This window comes from Psammomys obesus, unplaced genomic scaffold (assembly GCF_907164565.1).
Source record: "Psammomys obesus unplaced genomic scaffold, mPsaObe1.curated_primary_1811, whole genome shotgun sequence".
Taxonomy (NCBI): Eukaryota; Metazoa; Chordata; class Mammalia; order Rodentia; family Muridae; genus Psammomys; species Psammomys obesus.
This window is the reverse complement of record NW_026595981.1, coordinates 20,294,799-20,314,439: the sequence shown is the minus strand read 5'-3', so window position 1 is coordinate 20,314,439 and position 19,641 is coordinate 20,294,799. Positions and strand designations below refer to the sequence as shown.

General features: G+C 51.4%; 1 protein-coding gene across 1 annotated transcript in view; it reads right to left on the bottom strand.

Annotated features, from left to right (window-relative positions):
- Ttll6 (tubulin tyrosine ligase like 6) overlaps nucleotides 1–19,273 on the bottom strand; it is a 35,264-nt gene extending 15,991 nt beyond the window's left edge. Inside the window, exons 1-11 of the mRNA XM_055619597.1 lie at nucleotides 19,238–19,273; nucleotides 18,973–19,103; nucleotides 15,765–15,921; nucleotides 15,014–15,157; nucleotides 14,002–14,087; nucleotides 9,160–9,385; nucleotides 7,305–7,480; nucleotides 5,799–5,987; nucleotides 4,396–4,567; nucleotides 2,859–3,134; nucleotides 311–626 (exon numbers count right to left, since the gene is read on the bottom strand). Of these exons, the coding sequence (XP_055475572.1) occupies nucleotides 311–626; nucleotides 2,859–3,134; nucleotides 4,396–4,567; nucleotides 5,799–5,987; nucleotides 7,305–7,480; nucleotides 9,160–9,385; nucleotides 14,002–14,087; nucleotides 15,014–15,157; nucleotides 15,765–15,921; nucleotides 18,973–19,103; nucleotides 19,238–19,258 (1,894 nt within the window). The 5' untranslated portion in view covers nucleotides 19,259–19,273. The remainder of the gene's footprint in view (nucleotides 1–310; nucleotides 627–2,858; nucleotides 3,135–4,395; nucleotides 4,568–5,798; nucleotides 5,988–7,304; nucleotides 7,481–9,159; nucleotides 9,386–14,001; nucleotides 14,088–15,013; nucleotides 15,158–15,764; nucleotides 15,922–18,972; nucleotides 19,104–19,237) is intronic.
- Nucleotides 19,274–19,641: the final 368 nt, after the last annotated feature.

Genomic DNA, 19,641 nt, shown 5'->3' with positions numbered 1-19,641 from the left:
TATCTATCTATCTATCTATCTATCTATCTATCTATCTATCTATCTATCTATTTCGAGAAAAATGTCTTGCTGTGTAACCAGGCTAGCTCCAAACTCATGATCTTCTTGTCTCGGTCTCCTGATGGCTGAGATTTCAGGCGTGTGCCACCAGACTTAGACCTAACGCTGAAGTTTGGATGTTGAATGTCTCCCAAAGGCCTGCAGCTGAAGTTTGTCACCTGGTGTTCCTGAGGGCAGATGGAACCCACGGTGACTAGCTTTGAGACACGTGACCACCACGTGGCATTCCCCTGACGACATCAGCACTCACGTGACTTGGGAGCAGGGAACAAGGAGCGTTTCTTCTTCATCTGAACATTCTGTAGTATGTCTGACAGCAGGTACTGCCTCTTCATGTCATTCTTTAGCAAGGTCCAGTTTGGGCCCAAGTGCCTAGGTTTGGAACAGATGGGAGGCCTGGGTTTTTTCTCCTGCATCAGCCTGTGGGAGGCCTTTTGCTGCTTGCACCTAAAGGAGAGCATATGGACACACTCCGGGCTGCTGCACTCGGCGCTGCTGGTCATGCTCATGCTTGCCAGAGATTCCAGGGAGGTTGAGAGCCGGTAAGTTTCTGCGGGTGTTAAGGGCTGAAAGAGAAAACAGACTGGAATGAGATCTCAGGAGGCAGGGGGATCCCTCCTTGCTCCTGAAACAGCCCCAGTGGTGAATTAGGAGCTGCCCTCAGGGGTTGGAGGGACAGCCCAGGGGTTAAGAGCACTGGCTGCTCCAGTTCCTGAGGTCCAACCAGCTCTTCAAGCCTCTGTCAGCACCTGACATACAGTGTCCCACAATGCTGATGGAACAATGCTTGGGTCATCCTAGTGTCAGATAGATTTATGTGCTTATTCATTTATTTGGCTTTTTGAGACAGGGTCCTTTTATGTAGCTCTGGCTATCCTGGAATTCACTGTGTAAATCAGCTTGAACTCAGACAGCCACCTGTCTCTGCCTCCCAAGTGCAGGGATCAAAGGCATGTGCCAGCACACCTGGCCCAGAGCCCACTCTTTTTAATTAAGATTAATTTTTAAAAATCTTATACACATGGCAGTGGTGGCGCACGCCTTTAATCCCAGTACCCGGGAGGTAGAGGCAGGCGGATCTCTGTGAGTTTGAGGCCAGCCTAGTCCACAGAGAGAGGGCACCCAGGGCAGCCAGGGACCCACAGTAAAAACCTGTCTCAAAACAACTACAAAGAAATTAAACAAATAAAAACCTTATACAGGTGTGTGTGTGTGTGTGTGTGTGTGTGTGTGTGTCTGCGTGTGTGTGTGTGTCTGGTTATGTGTGTGTTTTGACAGAGTTTCTCTGTGTAGCCCTGGCTGTGCTGATACTAACTCTGAAGACCAGGCTGTCCTCCATCTCTGCCTGCCTCTGCCTCCAGAGTGTTAGGATTAAAGGCTCTCAAAAACAAGGGTTTGGGATAGATACCGAGCTCAGTAGAGGACTTGCCTAGCATGTTCAAGGTTCTAGGCTCCGTCCTCAGCACTGCGGGAAATAAAGACTGGGGCCAGTGAGAAGCAGCTCAGCTGGCAGAGTGCTCGTCTCCCAAGCATGAGGACCTGAATTTGGTCGTCAGAACTCAAGGTTTTGTTTGTTTGTTTTAAAAGCTTGTACTTGTAATCCTAGCAGGAAAGACATGAAACAGAAGGTTTCTGGAGCATATGGGCCAGCTAGCCTAGTCCTAATTGGTGAGTTCCAAGACAGTGAGCACCTGTCTTAAAAAACAAAGTGGAGCCCGGTGCGGTGGCATGTGCCTGTAATCCCAGCACTCGGGGAGGCAGAGGAAGGTGGGTCTCTGTGCGTTCAAAGCCAGCCTGGTCTACAAAGCAAGTCCAGAGCAGTCAAGGCTACACAGAGAAACCCTGTCTCAAAAAAAAAAAAAAAAAAAAAAACAACAACAAAACACATAGACAAGGGGGCTGGAGAGATGGTTCAGTGGCTAAGAGCACTGTCTGTCCTTCCAAATGACCTGGGTTCAATTCCCAGCACCACATGGCAGCTCCAACTGTCTGTAACCTCAATTTCAAGGAATCTGACACCTTCACACTAATGCACATAAATTAAAATTAAAGATGTAGTTTTTAAAAACATTTTTTGATCTGTAGATCATTGAGCCTACAGATGTAGGACCTGTAAACATGGAGGGAGACTATATTAAGATTTTATATCTGGGGGTAGGGGCTGGAGAGATGGCTCAGCGGTTAAGAGCACTGTCTGTCCTTCCAAAGGTCCTGAGTTCAATTCCCAGCAACCAGCCACATGGTGGCTCTTAACCAATGAAATCTGGCGCCCTCTGCTGGTGTATACACACACATGCAGACGGAGTGCTGTATAAATAATAACTAAAGAAGTCTTTCAAACATAAAGATTTTTCTATCTGGTTCTGTGTTTGTAGACGTTCATCATATATACATCTTAAAGATGGGATTGATTGGGGGACTCAGCAATTAAGAGCACCTTCTGCTTTCGAGACCTATCGTCGCAGGAGATCCAGGTTCGGTTCCCAGCACCCACATATCGGCTCACAACTGCCTTGTAACTCCAGGTCCAGGGGAATCTAATGGCCTCTTCTGACCTGCTGGCATTGCATTCAAGGAAACTGTTAGCGTGAACAGCAGCCTGCCTAGAAGAAGGATAGCCCTCCTCCAAGCCTACTCTCCCAGCAAATACTAGGCCGCTGGCCTTCACAGGTGAGGAAACTCAGACTCAGCCAGCAGCGGGGGAGGGGGGGTACTCAAAGAGCCACAAGTTAGTGACCGAAAGAGGACCCCGAAAGCCAGACTCTTAACCACTCCCTCCCAGAGCTCCCTCAACTTACTGGGACTCCGTTGACTACGTTCACCACAGAGTCCGATTTGACTTCCTTGATTTGGGGATTGGACTTCCGGGCCTCCATCCCAAAGCAGTTGAGGTTTGAACTCCTCAGGTCAGGGACGGAATTGTAGGGCCTCGTGGACAAGGGCTTGTAGGGAGCGGGGCTGGCCTCCTTGGAGCCTTTCTGGGACAGGCTATGGACAGTTTCGTTTTTCCCTGTGCCACTGATATTCAAGAACAAGTCCGATGTGCAGGAGACTAAAGCCAGTGGATGGTAGGACTGGGAGGGAGGAAACCAAACACAGAGTCCGGTGGGGACTCCCATCCGCCACCAGATTCATCCGCACCCCCGGGGAAGGTGCAAAAGAGGTGAGGAGAGAGGAGACAGGAGGCACCAAAGACATCCTAATGTGGAGCGCTTAGCCTGGGTTCTGGAACCCTTAGCTCAGGGCTGGGTTGGGAGAGGAAGTCATCAGCCACTTGCAGCTCGGATGACAGGCAGGACAGTGTATCCTTGATGGAGGGGCGCTCGCAGCTCTCATGGGACTCCCAATGAGGCTGTGACCCCCAACGGAGTGGAAAATAACTCCCCAACCCCAGCTCTAGTCCTGAGCTCCCAGGTGAGTCTTCAAGACTAAAGGAGGTAACTGGGCTTTGGTGGCCCATGCCTGCAATCCCAGCCATCCGGTGGCAGAAGCGGGAGAGTCGCCACAAGGCATGGCACGGTCTACACAGTGAGTTCCAGGCTAGCCGGCAGGGCTCCACAGTGAGGGCGAGACATTTGAAAAGACAGATAAAATGTTAGGGAGAGGCTGGCAAAATAGTTCACCGGGTAGCCTCGTGTGCACGGGGCCCTGGTTCGATTTCTAGCATTGTATTAACCAGGCCTTGTGCTTCAGCCCGTAACCCCAGCTCTCAGGAGGTGGAGGCAGGAGGATCAAAAACTTCTACATTGTCTTGGGCTACATGGCAAGTTTGGGGTCAGCCAGTGCTACACAAGAAAAACAAAACGAGCAAAAGCCGAGAAGGATTAAGATGGACTGAAAAGTCATCTGGGTCGCTGAGGTAGAAGAGAACAGGAGGCACCAGAGGTAGAAACCGAAGACTTAGATCCCAAAAAAACGGGGTCCAACCGGGGGCTGGGCCACCCTGTGCAGAGGGCACGCAGGAGGCGCCCGGCCCTTTTTAGCCGTCCCCGTGTAGCGTTCTCCCAGCAGCCCCCCTCAGGAGCCTGCCTCGGGGGCATTCCCACCCAGGTTGGAGGTGAGGCCAGAAAGTATACAGAGTTGTGAAGTGCACGCCCCAAGTCGACTCAGGCACAGCTGCGCTGCTCTCACTCCCAGGGGCAAGAAGGACAGAGCAGTGAGCACCCTCTGCTGCCAGGAGGGCGAGACCCTCTAACAGATGCCTTCTAGGCCCCCTGAGGCAGCCCGTCAGTGTGTCTGTGCCCGGAGCAGGGGTCTCCGAGGCACCCTCCCACGGATCGGCCCCAGCTGGGGCAGGGTGCTGGCTGTACACACTCTCCCCACATCTGAGTTTACTTGTTTGATGGGACAGGTGGCCGCCTTGCGCTCCTGCTGTTGCCGTTGCCGGAACTTCACGACCTTGTCTCTTGCCTGCTCGCCCACACTCTCGCCCTGCATCTCTGCTTTCTTCTCCGTCTTTAGGAAGGATTTTTTCTCCTGTTTCTGCCTCAGCTCCTGGATCAGCTGCCTGTCGATTGAAGAACCGCCGGTAAGTGTCTTGGGGTAGGGAGCAGGTATCCTTCTTGGGGCTGGGGGACGTGGATAAGATGGAATGGAGAGGGGCTGGAGAGATGGCTTAGTAGTTAAGAGCACCGGCTGCTCTTCCATAGGACCCAGGTTCGATTCTCAGTACCCACAACTGTCTGTAACTCCAGTTCATTCTTCTGGATTCTGCAGGCACCGCATGCACAGACAGACATGCAAGCATTTCCGAATGCACATAAAATAAGCAATAAAAAGGGGAGAGGGAGCTGGAGAAATGGCTCAGCAGTTAAGAGCTCTTCCAGAGGTCACGAGTTCAATTCCCAGCAGCCATATGGCAGCTCACAACCATCTTTAATGGAATCCGATTCTCTCCCTCTGGTGTTCATGAAAACAGAGCACTCATATACATAAATAAATACATCTTAAGGGAAGCAGGTGGATCACTGTGAGTTCAAGGCCAGCCTGGTTTACAAAGTGAGTCCAGGACAGCCAAGGCTACACAGAGAAAACCTGTCTGGAAAAACAAATAAACAAACAAACAAACTCAAAAAATAAAAACAAACACAAACAAAAACAGATGCAACAGAGGAATAGAATGCCTGCACATGAGGGGTTGAAGGCCAAGAAACAGAGCAGGTAAGAAAGTCATCCTTCCAGCCATCCCCAGTGCACGGGAAAGAGGGCTGCTTCTCACACCGCGGTTCTTCCCCCTTCCCTGGAAAGAGGCTAAGGGGCTAAGTTTCTCATGTTGGGCTACGTCACGTGCTGGGCTCTCTGGCCTGTGAATCCTGGGACCTGGACTAAAGGTGCTACGCCAGATGAAATCACTTGATCCCGGGAGTCAGAACAACAGGGCTTTTTTCTAGTCCTTCCGGGTCATCTTGCTATACGACCTCCTCTGTGCGTGGAGGGGACCGGACCTGACAGGATGGCTCTCTTCAAGTTCTGGCTACATAAGGCACCTCTGAGGCGGTGGGGGGCAGGGGGGGCCTGCCTCAAGAGTGAGTGTCTGAAACAGCAGCTCATCTGCTTAATGACTCCCTGGAGGATGGAACCTCCCGGTTCCCGTTCTCTGTGAGACCCGGACTGAACATCGTTCTATCAGCTGCAAGGCCGGGAACCGAGACACAGAGAGTTCTCCCTTGCCACCCTGGGCCACCGTCGCCAGGACAGCCCGCCCACCTCACCCCGAGAGGAAGAAGAAGCCTTCCTACCGGGCATACAACTCCCGGGCTCTGGACGCGATGGTTTTCTGGAAGAGGGAGCTGTTGTCCTGGAAAAACTTCTCATATTTCTCCAAGTTCAGACCAGGGTAGATGAGCCGGAACCCGCCACAGTTTTTCTTCTCGTATTCCTCCATTTTCTGCAACCTCGCTGCCTGGAAACCCTTCACTTCCTCCATTCTGTTGGGAAAGAGAATCCAGGGCTGCAGTTGCGTTTTCTCGGGAGGGACACGTCCAAGCTGGGTGTCATCTAGGGCCTTGCACATTAATAGTGGTCGATCCGTGTTTGTTAAATAAAAGCAAGAATGTTTCTGAAAGCACTTCTGGGACAGTCAGTGTCACGATGCACGAAGGAGCTGGTTACAAGGGTCTGATAGCTCAACCAAATTCTCACCCTTTATGAGTAAAACCCATTTCTCCCTTGGCTTACTCTGACTGGGCAGACTGTCACCTTCCCACTCACTGTCCTCATTACCCCTTCTCTAGAGAACAGCAGCTCGTATTTTGCTACATTTGAGGGCTTCTTGGATGGACTTAATGAGGCTTTATGAGCCGTGATGACGTCACTCCTCCTTACCCCACCTACCAGAAGGAAGAGATCAGGTATGGTAGGCTTCCTGTACAGTGGGGACACCAGGAGCCACTGAGCCATCCAGCCCAACTACCACAAGGGACGTCTTCCTCCTGGGGGCGTTATGGTCAGCAGCACAGTACAAGGCCTGCTGGGATCCCAGGCAGTAGGTACTTAGGGCTCGGTCACCAGCTAGCCGGGCTTATCCATGTCAGCCTCCTGTCAGGAATTGTGCTGGCCTTGGCTCCTAGGCCACACTCTACCTACTTTCCACCTGCCACACAGAGCAGGCATTGGCATAAGGAAGTGCCTGATGCCCTTGAGGAATAAACCTGGTGCCACTGAGCATGTGTGTATATTGCCCTAGGTAGAATCTGAGAAGCAACAAGTGCAAAGGCAGAGGGGAAAGTGCCAGGTCAGGGCAGCACAACACACAGCAGGCTTGACAAAACTCTCTCTTTCTTCCTTTCTTCTTTTTGGTTTTTTTCGAGACAGGGTTTCTCTGTGTAGCCTTAGCTATCCTAGAACTCCCTCTGTAGACCAAGATGGCTTCGAACTCAGAGATCCGCCTACCTCTGCCTCCCAAGCACTGGGATTAAGGGCGTGCACCACCACCCCACTTTTGCAGGTGCCTTTACCCACTAAGCCGTTTCACTGGCCCAACAGCCGAGAGCCTTAATAACCTCCAACAAATTATGGTGCCAGGTACTAGGTAAGGCTTCATGGGAATGATCTCTTTCAGTCCTCCTAGTATCTTCTGTATACATAGTTCCACTTCACGGAAAAGATCCCCAAGCCTCAAGGAAGTGACAAAAAGGCCACAGAACTGGTAGACTGCAGTGACAACTGGGGCCAGGACAGCCAGCCTTACTGAGGGCGGGGCCCGTAAGCGAATGGGTTGCCGAGGACCAGAGGCGCTGCTGTACCTGATCTCCCGGGAAGGACACTGCTGCAGGAACCGTCCCCGCTGTCTCTCTTCCTGTAAGACTTTCTTCTTGTCACAGCTCCCCAGGTTGATGAGAACCAGTGCGTCGTAGAGCAGGCTGTCTTTCACCTCTTTATCTAGCTTGGAGTCAGTGGAGAAGCTGGGAGAATGGTTGACCTGTGAAGATGCAGCATGGTTGGGGGTAAGGCTGAGCAAGGGTGAAAGCAGAGGCGAGGCCAAGGTACCACCTCCAGGTACTGCCCAGGCCTGCCTCACAGCCCTGGCCACATGAGTGGGAGAGAGGCCTTGACTGGAGCCACTGTGAAGACAGCAGAGAGAGCAGGAAGTAGAATTCCCTTCTAGGGTAACCAGGTAGGGGTTGGTTGGTCTGTTTTTGAGACAGGGTCTCTCTATGTAGCTTTAGCTGGCCTGGAGCTATGTAAACCAGGCTGACCTAGAATACACAGAGATGCACCTGCCTCGGCTTCCTGAGTACTGGGATCAAAGGCTGCACCATCTTTGTCACCGGCTCTTATTTCAAGCCCTCTCTATTGGTCCTCTGCCTCATGGGCATGGGTGTGTGTTCTTTCACATGTTCTGTGCTCTCTACACACCAGCATAGGAGGATCTGGTTCAAGCGGCAGGTTCTGCCAGAATCGGCTCATGCCTGTAAACCTCGCTCAGGGGGTTGAGGCAAGAGGATTGTCACAAGTCTGAGGCTAACCTAGGCAGTACAGTAAGTTCCAGGATAGCTTGTTCTTTAAAGTGGCACCCTATTTCATACAAGCAAACGAATAAAAACAAGAGGTAAGAAAGAAGGAAGGCCGGGAGGAATACGGGAGAGGAAGAAATGGGGAAGGGAAGAAGAGGGAAATGGAGGAGGAGGGGACAACGAGAAAACACCACCAGAGGGAGTGGCACACGCTTTAATCCCAGCACTCGGGAGGCAGAAGCAGGGGGATCTCTGTGAGTACAAGAGAGAGAGCTCCAGGCCAGACAGGGCTACAGAATGAGGAAAGAGATAGGGGGAGGGAATAAAGGAAAATACAGAAGCAGAGTGATTTTTTTCTAGAAGCCAATCAGGGCTAAAGGCAAGGCATAAAAAGGGCTAGAAGACTAGGGGCCGCCCACAGAAAAGTCCACATTGCTCCGAAGCGCTATGTGACATTTCTAGATTCCCAGCAGCTCCTGGCGTCCTGCTGCTGCCTCCTCATTCTGTCCTTGGGGCAGAAGCTCTGGACAGTGCCCCCTGCACGAACCTGAGAACAGGGGAGGGCAGAGCCCCAGAAATCCAGCTATAGCTCTAGAAAACCAACAACAAGGATTGCGGGTGCATGTTGAATAGAGGCTTAAGAAGGCTATGGAGGACCAATTTAATCAGGAAGCGATGCCTCTCAGAAACCTCTTCCTCTTCCTACCTACAGTTTGAGGTTGGGCTTTCCCACTCTGTGACAACAGAGTCCCTTACACCGGTGTTTGGAACTGGGTGGCTCAGGTCCCTGAGGGGCAGGTAAAGCTGCTCCCATTTGAAACCAGTCACATGCTTTGAGAAGGAACAGGCTCCTTGTGGGGGAAACCCAGGAAGCAGACCGGGCTTCACGACAGCTCTGCGCCTGGGAGTGGCAGCGGCTGTAAATCTGGTTGGACCTCAAGAAGGCTCGAGGAATCCCCTAATTCCCAGCCATCTACCCCCCTCTGGTGGCCAGTTCTCAGCTAAGCGTGGGCAGCAGGCGCCACAGAAGGGAGTGACGGGAGAAGTGGATTGGAAGCCATCCAGGTGAGCCAGGAAGGCAGAGCCACCCTGAAGCTGGCCGACCCCAGGGATGGGGACGGTTCACACCCCCAGCTTCCCCTACCTCCAGCAGCCAGGGTTTGAGTTTCTGGTCCAACAAGATGTCAAAGCCCAGGATTTCGAAGCAGGCGCTGTTGAGCGTGTGGCTGGGGAAGCAGGTGTGGTAGTTGTGCTTGATGACTGGGTGAGCCGAGATGAGGGTCTTGATGATGACGTCCTCTATGGCTCTCCAGATCTGCTCCACATCGTACCCGTGGTTTATCATGTACGAGTTGAAGGTGGAGAGTTTCCTGAAAAGGAGACAGCTGTGAGGGAGGGGACGCGATCAGCCCACACCTCACCTCGGCGGGCGTGGTGAAAGCCAGGAACTTCTGGAGATGATAAGGCTACAGATGCAGTGGGAGGATGGAGTGACACACCAAAGCTGGACCAAAATGGGAGGGTCCTGTAGGAGTCGCAGGCCCAGACTCCTCAGGCCTCCATGACCTGAGTAGGCCCAGATCCGAAGCCTGGGAACTTGCTAAAACAAAACAACACAAAACAACCCAAAAAACAAACAAACAAAAAAACACCTGTAGGCTGAAGAAAGAGCTGGCTGGATATTGGATGGAGAACTCCAAGAATGAACATGTGTACACACGGACAGACAGACAGACACACACACACACTCGTCACATTACTGGTTTGCTTTGGCTTCGGCAGCAACGGCTTCTCGGCCTTTGGTGACCTTTAGGAAATGTGGGGAGGCTTTGAAGAACACTGAGACCTTGGTCGCACTTCGGTCACCTGAGGAGACTCTGGCGACACCAAAAACAAGGTCCTGCTCTGTGGCTGCTCCACAGAGGACGGCAGCCCCCGAGATATTTCCATACCTATAGCTACCAGCAGTCCCAAGCAAAGCATACAGTCCCCGGTTTAAACGTGAAGCCCCACTTGCCAGGAAACCTCTGCCTTGGGTAGCCCGGTCACCCTGTCAGAGAGCGCCAGCTGCTGAGCCCGGTGATCAGAGTTTGGGCTCCGGCGTCCCCCTGGCAGAAGGAAGAACTGGCGTCTGCAGGTTGCCCTCTCACCTCCACGTGTGTGCTGTGGTATGCATCCCCCCAGAGAAAAATAATAATAATTGTAATTTTTATGTTGTTATTGTTTTTCAAGACAGGGTTTCTCTGTGCAGCTCTGGCTGTCCTGAAACTCACTCTAGATGGCCTCCAACTCAGAGATCCAACTGCCTCTGCCTCCAGAATGCTGGGATTAAAGGCCTGTGCCACCACCGCCCAGCTTAAAGATTATTAAAAAAAAAAAAAAAAAAAAAAAAACATTTCACTGGGCTCTAGTGAAAGGGTCAAAAAGGAAGGAGCAGGCCTGCCAGCCAAGGACTGCCCAGCAAGCCACAGTCTGCGCAACTGCCGCCTCTGTCACGGGAAGCCTGAGGACCATGCAAGGAGTGTGAAACACAAAAGAGGTGTCTGTACAAAGACAGATGAGCAAAGGCCTGTTAACATAAAGGCCGTTTCCCTACCTGCCTTCGTCAAGCCAAAATGTTGTGCAAAGGTGGATTTTCCAGACTGTTGGAAGCCAAGCCTTTCTGGCGGGTGGGGGAAGGGGACCATTTAATTTGTCAAATTGGGAAATAAAATTCCCTGGAATAGACTACGATACCACTTCCCTGATTTCTTATAGCGCGTGTTACTGAACACAACATAACCTTTTCTCGATGACTCAGGGCCATCGCCGTGCATATGCTCTGCCTGGCAGTCTCCAAACGCTCAGTGCTCACCAGGTGTGTGCCAGGCACCCTCAAGATGGAGGAAGATGCCTGGTGTCTGCCCAGACACCCTCCAGACTCATGCTTTCTCTATCTTTTTCTCTTCGACCTGAGTCCTGCTCCTATGGACCCTGAGCCCCAGCGGGAAGGTCGGGGCAAGGCTGGGAGCGGGCTTGGCCTCAGCTGCCAACTTTGAGGAGGCAAGAGAGCATAAAAAAAATCGTCTCGTGTCTCAGCAGATGGGGAGGAAGCCTGGGTGGGGGGTGGGCGAGGATGAGGGAGGGGGAGGAAGGGGGAGGGGCAGTATGAGCAGCACAGTGAAGGCCAGGACACATTACGGGGTTGAATCTGTCCCTCCAAGCTCAAGTGTTAAAAACTTGGCACACCCGACCTTTGGCAGTGTCTTGCCCTCTTAAGTGGATTAATCTGTGCGTGGCTGAAAGGCCCGTGGGTGTGGCTCTATTATAAAATCAGGCTCTCGCTGGCACACTCGCTGAACTGAGGAAAGATGGGTCTCTAGGGGAGAGAGGCTGAGCCAAGAGAGGCCAGGGCAGAGGACCCTGCAGGCAGATGACTGCTCCAACGGAGAGAGAAGAACAGAGAGGTCAGGGCAGGGGAAGCAGAGAAGCTGGCTGTTATCTCAGGGTTGTATAGGCTCTGTGCTAGAACACTTGTTTAGCGTGTGTGAGGCCTTGGATGAATTCAGGACTGCCAGAGGGCAGAGGTATGGCCAGAAGTGTCCACATTCTATTTCTGTCTGGCTGGCCCCCATAACATTCTGTCCATCAGAGGGCCTGAGGCCTATTATGGTTTCAATGTTTTTAAATTCATATTCTCCTCTCTCTCTCTCTCCTTTTTTTTTTCTCCCTCTCTTTCTCCTCTCCCATTTCTGTCTCTGTCTCTATCCCAGTCTCTGGCTCCAGGGTCTCACCGTATAGCCCAGGCTAGCCTGAAATGTACACTCCTTCTGCCTCAGTCTAGAAGGCTCCTGAGTGCTAGGACCCTGCATCATTGTATGTCAACCGCACCACAACACCTGGGCGTGACATCACTTCTCCTAACAGAAGGCAAGCAAAAGCCCTTTGTCTAAAGAAAGCTAATGGGGGGCTGGAGAGTAGGCTCAGAGGGTAAGATCCCGAGTTCAATTCCCAGCAACCACATGGTGGCTCACAACCATCTGCAGTGAGATCTGGTGCCTTCTTCTTGCCTGTAGGCACACGTGCAGGCAGAATGCTGTGTAAATAATTAATACATCTTAAAGGAAAGAAAGCAAGCTAATGGGAGCAGACTGCTGGGCTGCAGGGTGGATCCTTTGGAGTCTCTCAGGGACGCCGAGAAGAGGGGAGGGCAGGGCAGGGCAGGGCAGGTTATCTCATTGGCTGCATCTTAAAACCCAGAAAAGGAGGCTCAGAGACAGAATAATTTATTGAGGCTTACTCAGTGGACAAACGTGGTCAAAGAAGAGGCGACATGTGCACACCAGAGCAAGGTGCTCCGTGGCATCCGCAGTCTGGCTGAGAAGTGGCAAGAGTGTCAGACAACATGGGACTGGCGTCCTCCAAAAACAGGGGGTGACTGACGTCGGGCATAGCAATGCATACCTGTAATCATAGCACTTGAGGCAGGAGGACTGGGAATTTGAGGCTACCCTGGGCTACAAAGTGAGTTTTAGGCCAGCCTTAGCTACAAATCAAGACTTGTTTCCACCTATAATCCCAGCACTCAGGGAGGCAGAGGCAGGCAGATCTCTGTGAGTTTGAGACCAGCCTGGTCTAAAAAGCGAGTATAGACAGCCAAGGCTACACAGAGAAAGAAAAAAAAAAAAAAAAAAAGAAAAGAAAAACCATAGGGCTGGAGAGATGGCTCAGAGGTTAAGAGCACTGTCTACAATTCAAGAGGTCCTGAGTTCAGTTCCCAGATCCCATTATAGATGGATGTGTGCCACCATGTGGGTGCTGGGAATTGAACTCAGGACCTGTGGAAGAGCAACCAGTGCTCTTAATCTCTGAGCCATCTCTCCAGCCCCAAAAAATAAATCTTAAAAAATAAGAAAATTAAAAAAAGACTTGTCTGAAAAACCTTTGGGGAAGTAAAGGCAAGAAGATCAGGAGGTAAAAGTATCTTCCACTACAAGCAAGTTTAAGGTCACTTCTGGTATACATACACACATGAAGACACACTCATGCACACACACAGGTACATAGCACACACATGCACACAGACACACAAAGATGGAACATCTTCCCAGCCATCTGGATCCCCTCCTTCCAAAAGGGCTTGAGTAGTGATAGCCCACATACTGAAATGCTCCGTGCCTCCCTGACCCATGAATCCCTGTGAGGCTGGCATAGCCGACAGAAATGTTCACCCCAACTGTATCACTCAGAGCTGTGTGACCTGAAGCAACTTAACCCCTTTCTGAGACTCGAGTTTCCTCATCTGTGAAACTAACACCATTCTCCACCCAAGGTCCTGGGTGCTGTGCCTTGGCCACAGTGCGATGGTAAAAACCCTATAACGGATGCTTAGGCACCTGTTATGTGTGCCAGGGCGCACAGAGACTCCCTCTGCTCTCCCCGTCTCTACCCAGCCACGTGCATGTTTCCTGGTCTACCTTTCTTTCAAATGCAAGCTGGTGACGTGAACAGAAAAGCTGCTTATGGAGGGTGGGGGGGAGCCTTAGGAATCTCTCCTCTTCTCCAATCTGAAGGCTGGCCAGCCGTGGGTCAGGAGACTCCAGGGCATCATGACACATCAGTTGGGAATCTAAGGGAGCAACACCCCAGGCAACTGCAGACCAAGGAACCACAGCTGGCAAGTTCCTCTCACTTGGCAGCCTAGCAATCAATAAAGTCTGTTGATCTGGAAATGTCGGGAGGGCAACTGTAACAAGGTATGTTTTGGTGTGTGTATGTGCTCTGCTGGGGAAACGGGCTCGTGTTTGTCTCCCTCCTCCCAGCCTCCCAGGGTTTACAGCATGGCCTCCTTTTAATGATTAACAGTCCGAGAGAGCTGACATGAAGAATCTGTTCTGGGCTGAGAGGCAAAACAGAGATCATGTGACCCAAGATGGAACTACTGGCAGGGACCTCGAGGGTCGGGGTGGACTCCCGGAGGGGCGAGTGAGCGAAGCGGCCCTCTTACCTCTTGCTGCCAGCAGAGTTATCTTGAATGAAGTTGGAGCTGTGCTTGTTGATGGAGTAATTAGTCAGGTGCATGCAGATCTCATCCTGGGGAAGAAGGCCGAAGACTGTGGGTGGGTCAGGCTGGGGCACGGGCCTCCCGTGTCCTCTCCATGCACTGCCCCTCGCCTCACTCCCATAGTCCCTGGGGCTTAAAGGGATGGGGAAAGGGGGGAATTTAAAGGCATATGTAAAGGGGTAAACAGTAAACAGGAAGTAAAAACGACATCCCACAGGCTGGAATATAAGAGACCCCAACACCACTCCGGGTCGCGGTGGCTCCTGCGCTCGGGAGGCAGAGCCAGGCAGATCTCTGTGAGTTCGAGGCCAACCTGGTCTACAAAGTGAGTCCAGGACAGCCACAGCTTGTTATACAGAGAAACCCTTTGTCAAAAAAAAATAAATAAAATAAAGAAAGACGAATAGACTCCAACTCTTTCTGTGGCTGGGGGATGAAGATTGGAAACAGGGCTTCTAGAGCAGCATAACTATGGCTTTCTTTCCTTGGGCACCTCTGCACTGTTGTTCTGATGGTGGAGTCAGGAAGGCTTGGCCACAAGCCCCAGATACACCACTTCCTGGCTGAGTGGCCCCAGACAAGTCCCCTACACTCTGCAAGTTTTTTAAAAAGATTATTATTTAGACGGTATTCTGCCTGCACGTGTGCCTACAGGCAAGAAGAGGGCACCACATCTCATTATAGATGGTTGTGGGCCACCATGTGGTTGCTGGGAATTGAACTCAGGACCTTTGGAAGAACAGCCATGTGCTCTTAACCTCTGAGCCAGCTCTCCAGCCCCACCCTGTAAGTTTGAATGTCATCCTTAAGACGGGAATGCTAACCCCTATCTTGGAGGACTGCTGGGAGGACTAAATGAGAAAACCTGGGGATTTGGAACACAGTAAATAGCCAGTTCCACAGTATCTGAGGATGTTGGCATGCTGAGGGGAAAGGGAAGGTGCCCTCAGCTCACCAGGTTGCCTGTGCAGGGATAGGAGTAAAAGGTGGTGGCAAAGCGAGCCAGTCCTTCCTTGTACACAAAAACCCTGAGAGGGTCACAGGAGGTCACCAGCACATAAACCCGCAGGTCAAACTTGAACCCGTCGATGATGAAGGGCTGGGTGGGAAGGAGAGAAGCGTCAGAAGGGACAGGCCCGGCTGAAGGCGTTAATCTCCCACCTCATTCTCGGGAAGGGGGGGGGGGGGAGACAGCTCCGGTATTGGTGGAAAGAGCAGGCTTGCCCAGGATGGGGAACGGGAGAGAGAGATTTGGGCTCGAGGACCTGAAAGGTGACCTTGGGGAACTACAGGGTGCCTTGAATTCCTGAGCTATCAAATGCTGCAAGCTTCCCCCTCTAAGGAGCCCTCCCTGTAGTGGGCTATATCACGGTGGTCCGAGACTCCCCCCACCCCAGTCGGGGAGAAAAGCTAGCGACTATGAACTCTCCTAGGGGACCCCCCTTCTAAATGAGATGGGGCCTCTCCGCAAACCACGCTTTCATCTATGGGAGGGAGGGGTCGGCCTCGTGAGGCCAAATCAGTGGTGGAGATGGCAAGGGCCAGGGGCACTGTGACTCAGAAAGGTTTGGATCTCATCAAACCCAAGGCGTAAGACAGGCTCAGTTTCATCTCCACCCATCTTCCACTGACTTCGTTTCACAATCTGTCCCACAGAGCCTGAGGCCACTGTAGGCAATAGATATAAAGTCTAAATGAGGAAGTACCTTTGAGATATAAAGCTGACAGATCATATCCTCCCCTGGCTTGATATCTCTCACCGTCCTGGTAATGAATATGCCTCTCCCTTGGCAGCCTGAGTCCGGCTTACAAATGTAAGTCTTATTTTTTCTTGTCCTGCTGTAATGCTGCAAATCTCCCCAGCTGTCACAGCGGGGAGGAGACAAGACACATCTTTAGCTTGGGAGCAATGACAAGGAACACTAACTCCTCATTTATTTTAATTTATTTTATGCGTGTGGGTGTTTTGTCTGCATGTAGGGCTGTGCACCCTGTCTGTGCCTGGTTCCAGAGGAGGCCAGAAGAGCCCCTGGGACTGGAGTTACAGCCAGCTCTGAGGCGATAGATAGATAGATAGATAGATAGATAGATAGATAGATAGATAGATAGACAGACAGACAGACAAATGCTGGGAATCAAACCTGGGTCCTTTAGCCCCAGGGGGCTCTTTATGAAAAAAATAAAAAGTAAAAAAAAAGCTACTGCTGGGACAAAGTCCTGGTGTCAGTAGAGACAGTGAGCTTTAAAGGGAATTCACACCAGATTCAAACCCAGGCCAGACCACTTCCAGCCCAGTAACCCTTTATTGGCTTCTCTCCCTCATTTCCACCGTCTACACCATGTGAATAGTGAATAATGAGACCAGGCTCCTGTGTTCTTTTGCTATGTGATATAAATTGGGCAGAGAGAGGCCGGGCATGGTGGCACGTGCCTTTAATCCCAGCATTTGGGAGGCAGGTGGATCTCTGTGAATTCAAGGCCAGCCTGGTTTACATAGGACCTCCTTCTCTTCTTACTCATGTCTGGACTTCAGAGTCTCGCTGTGAGGCCTCCACTTAAGCGAGGGGTACAGGAAGGCAAAGCACACCCTTGAATGTACTCTGTGGAAAGTGGGGGAGGGATGGGGGTGGAGGTCAGTTCATGGAGAGCTGGCCTAGCATGCATGAAGTTCTGGCTTCAGTCTCCACAGCCATATAAGCTGGGTGTGGTAGCACAGGTCTGTAATCCCAGCACTCAGGAGGTAGAGGCAAGACATCAGCAGTTCAAGAGCACCCCTGTTTACATAGCAAGTTCAAGGCTAGCCTGGGCTACACGGTGCCACGTCTCAAAAAAAAATACAAAGCGTACTTAGAAGAAAGCAGGAAGCCAAATTAAAACTAAATCGGTGGTCTGTGCCTATACTCCTAGCACGGAGAAGGCTGAAGCAGATGGACTTTGAGTTTGGGTTAGCCTTCGATACATAGCGAGGTCTTCTCTCAAGAGTTCAAAGGGGAGAATAAAGTAGCCAAATTAATGGGTTATGTGTGTCTCAGCCTTGCTTTACATCCTGTTTTGTGCGTTAACTAGGAGGAACCTTCTGTGCACTGAGAAAGTCAGGAGGTACACCACTCCACCGTGGCCTGGCCGTGAAATCTGGAGGCTCCTGTTTATCTGAACAGCAAACATGCATTGTTTGTTTGTTTTTTTTTAAGTCTATTTCTTTTTATTTTATGTGCATTTGTTGTTTTGCCTGCACGTATGTCTGTATAAGTGTATCGGATCCTGGAGTTACAGAGGGTTGATGAGCCATGTGGGTGCTGGGATTTGAACTCAGGACCTCTGGAAGAGCAGTCAGGGCTCTTAACCACTGAGCCATCTCTCCAGCCCCCTTTTAAATACTTTTTTTTTTTTTTTTTAAACTCAAGACAGGGTTTCTCTGTATAACCTCCCTGGCTGTCCTGGATCTCTCTTTGTAGAGGCTGGCCTCGAACTCACAGAGATCCTCCTGCCTCTGCCTCCTGAGTGCCGAGATCAAAGGTATGCGCCACCACTGCCCCACTGAAACAGGATTTCTTTGAAGTTGATGCTAGCCCTGAAGATTGATCCAGGCAGCCAGGCATGGTGGCACACGCCTGCGATGCCAGCACTCAGGAGGCAGAGGCAGGAGGATCACTGTGAGCTCGAGGCCAGCCTGGTCTACAAAGCGAGTCCAGGACAACCAAAGCTACACAGAGAAACCCTGTCTCACCCCCGCCCCCCCCCCCCAAAAAAAAAAAAGATTATTCCAGTCACATTATGAATAGTCTTCAAGGCCCAGAGCTCTTGGTTTGGGGAAGACTGGGTAGAGAGGAGAGAATGGGATTCTTTGCGGTGTGAGTACAATTTTTTTGTTTGTTTTTTGTTTTTTTGAGACAAGGTTTCTCTGTGTAGCCTTGGCTGTCCTGGACTGGCTTTGTAGACCAGGCTGGCCTTGAGCTCACAGAGATCAGCCTGCTTCTGTCTCCCTGGGTGCTGGGATTAAAGGTGTATGGCATCACCCCAGGCTGTGAGTATAATTCTTTTAAAAGCTTCTTTTAGAATTTTCAAAGTTTCATGTGTAAGTTTCTGTGCACTGTGTGGGTGGCTGGGAACCAAACCTGGGTCCTCTGGAAGTGCACCAAGTAGCTGCTGACTCATCTCTCCAGTCCATTTGAATACAATTCTTTTTTTTTTTTAAGATTGATTTATTACTTATACAGTGTTCTGCCTGCATGTACACCTGAACGCCAGAAGAGGGCGCCAGATCTCACTATGGTTGTCGGCCGCCATGTGGTTGCATGGGATTTGAACTGAGGACCTTTGGAAGGCCAGCCAGTGCTCTTAACCTCTGAGCCATCTCTCCAGCCCTTGAAGGCAGTTCTGATGGTGACACTTCACTGCCACCACCCTTCCACAAGCCCTCACTGTACCCCAGGTCACAGGCATGTCACCTCACCCCCTTACCCCCACCCCTGCTCCTTGGGGCAGGATCTAGAGAACTGCCCGTACCAGGAGCGAATGCCTACTTTTGAGAGGAAGGGTTGGTAGGGCAGCCTTCTCTGTTCTTGCTCTGGATGCTAACCACAACCCCACTTCTCTCCTTAGACATTCAGAAACTGCACAGGCAGGTGGTTGGCACAAGTTCAAATCCAACCGCTTTCACTGTTAGAACAAACGTCCATCCTAACTGTGGGTCTAACCTCCAAGGCACCCAGTCCTTAATTGTCATCTCGTTTTACAGGGGGAGCCTGTGTTTTTTCAACCTTGGACACACACACCCTTACCCTTTTTCTTCCTGAACAGCAGAGGAAAATATAGAAGGTCCTATGGAAAGAGTGAGGGGCAGCTGGGAAATCAGGGTGAGAGAGAGAGAGAACAAATGAGGGTGAAGAGGAGATGCAAGCAGCCGGTACTCACTCAGCAGGAAGACACCAGGTCCTAGGGAAAAAATGGAAGTCCTTAGGAAACATCTTTAGCATACGGCTCATATTCCGGGCCAGCAAGTCTTTGCGGCAGATCTCACTCATCCCAGGAAAATGATTGATTTTCTGCAAAGGAAGCCGGGACTCGTGAGCAATTCTGGCTGAGCGGGAAGCAGGGCTATGCGATTGATTCCTTCAGAGCCAGGGATACAAACAGAGCCACCACCGGCCGGAAGCCGCAGGCCCGGGGAGGAGCGAACCTGGTAACTCTTCATTTCCATCACGCGCTCTAGCGACACTGAGTAGTCGGTCCAGAAGAGAGTCCAGTCCTCATTGTCACCTGCCTCTCGAAGGCCATACTGCTGGGCGGCCCTGCGCACTGTGAAGAAGTTGGAGAGGGGGAGAAAAGGTCTGTGAGGGACAGAAGCAGGGATGAACTCAGAGTGGGAACGTCCCTTTCCTATGCATTCCCAGATCCGGTATTGGAACAAGAGAGCCGGCTCCTTGGCACGGGAAGCCATTTCGACTTGTGGACAGGGCAAAGAAAGAGCGCGGAGAATGGAAACTTGGCAAGATGCATCCTGGGCTAGCTGGGATTGCATGTTAGGCCCAATCTGGCTTCCCTTTCCCAGGAAGAGGCCTCTGGCTTGCCCCCAAACACTAA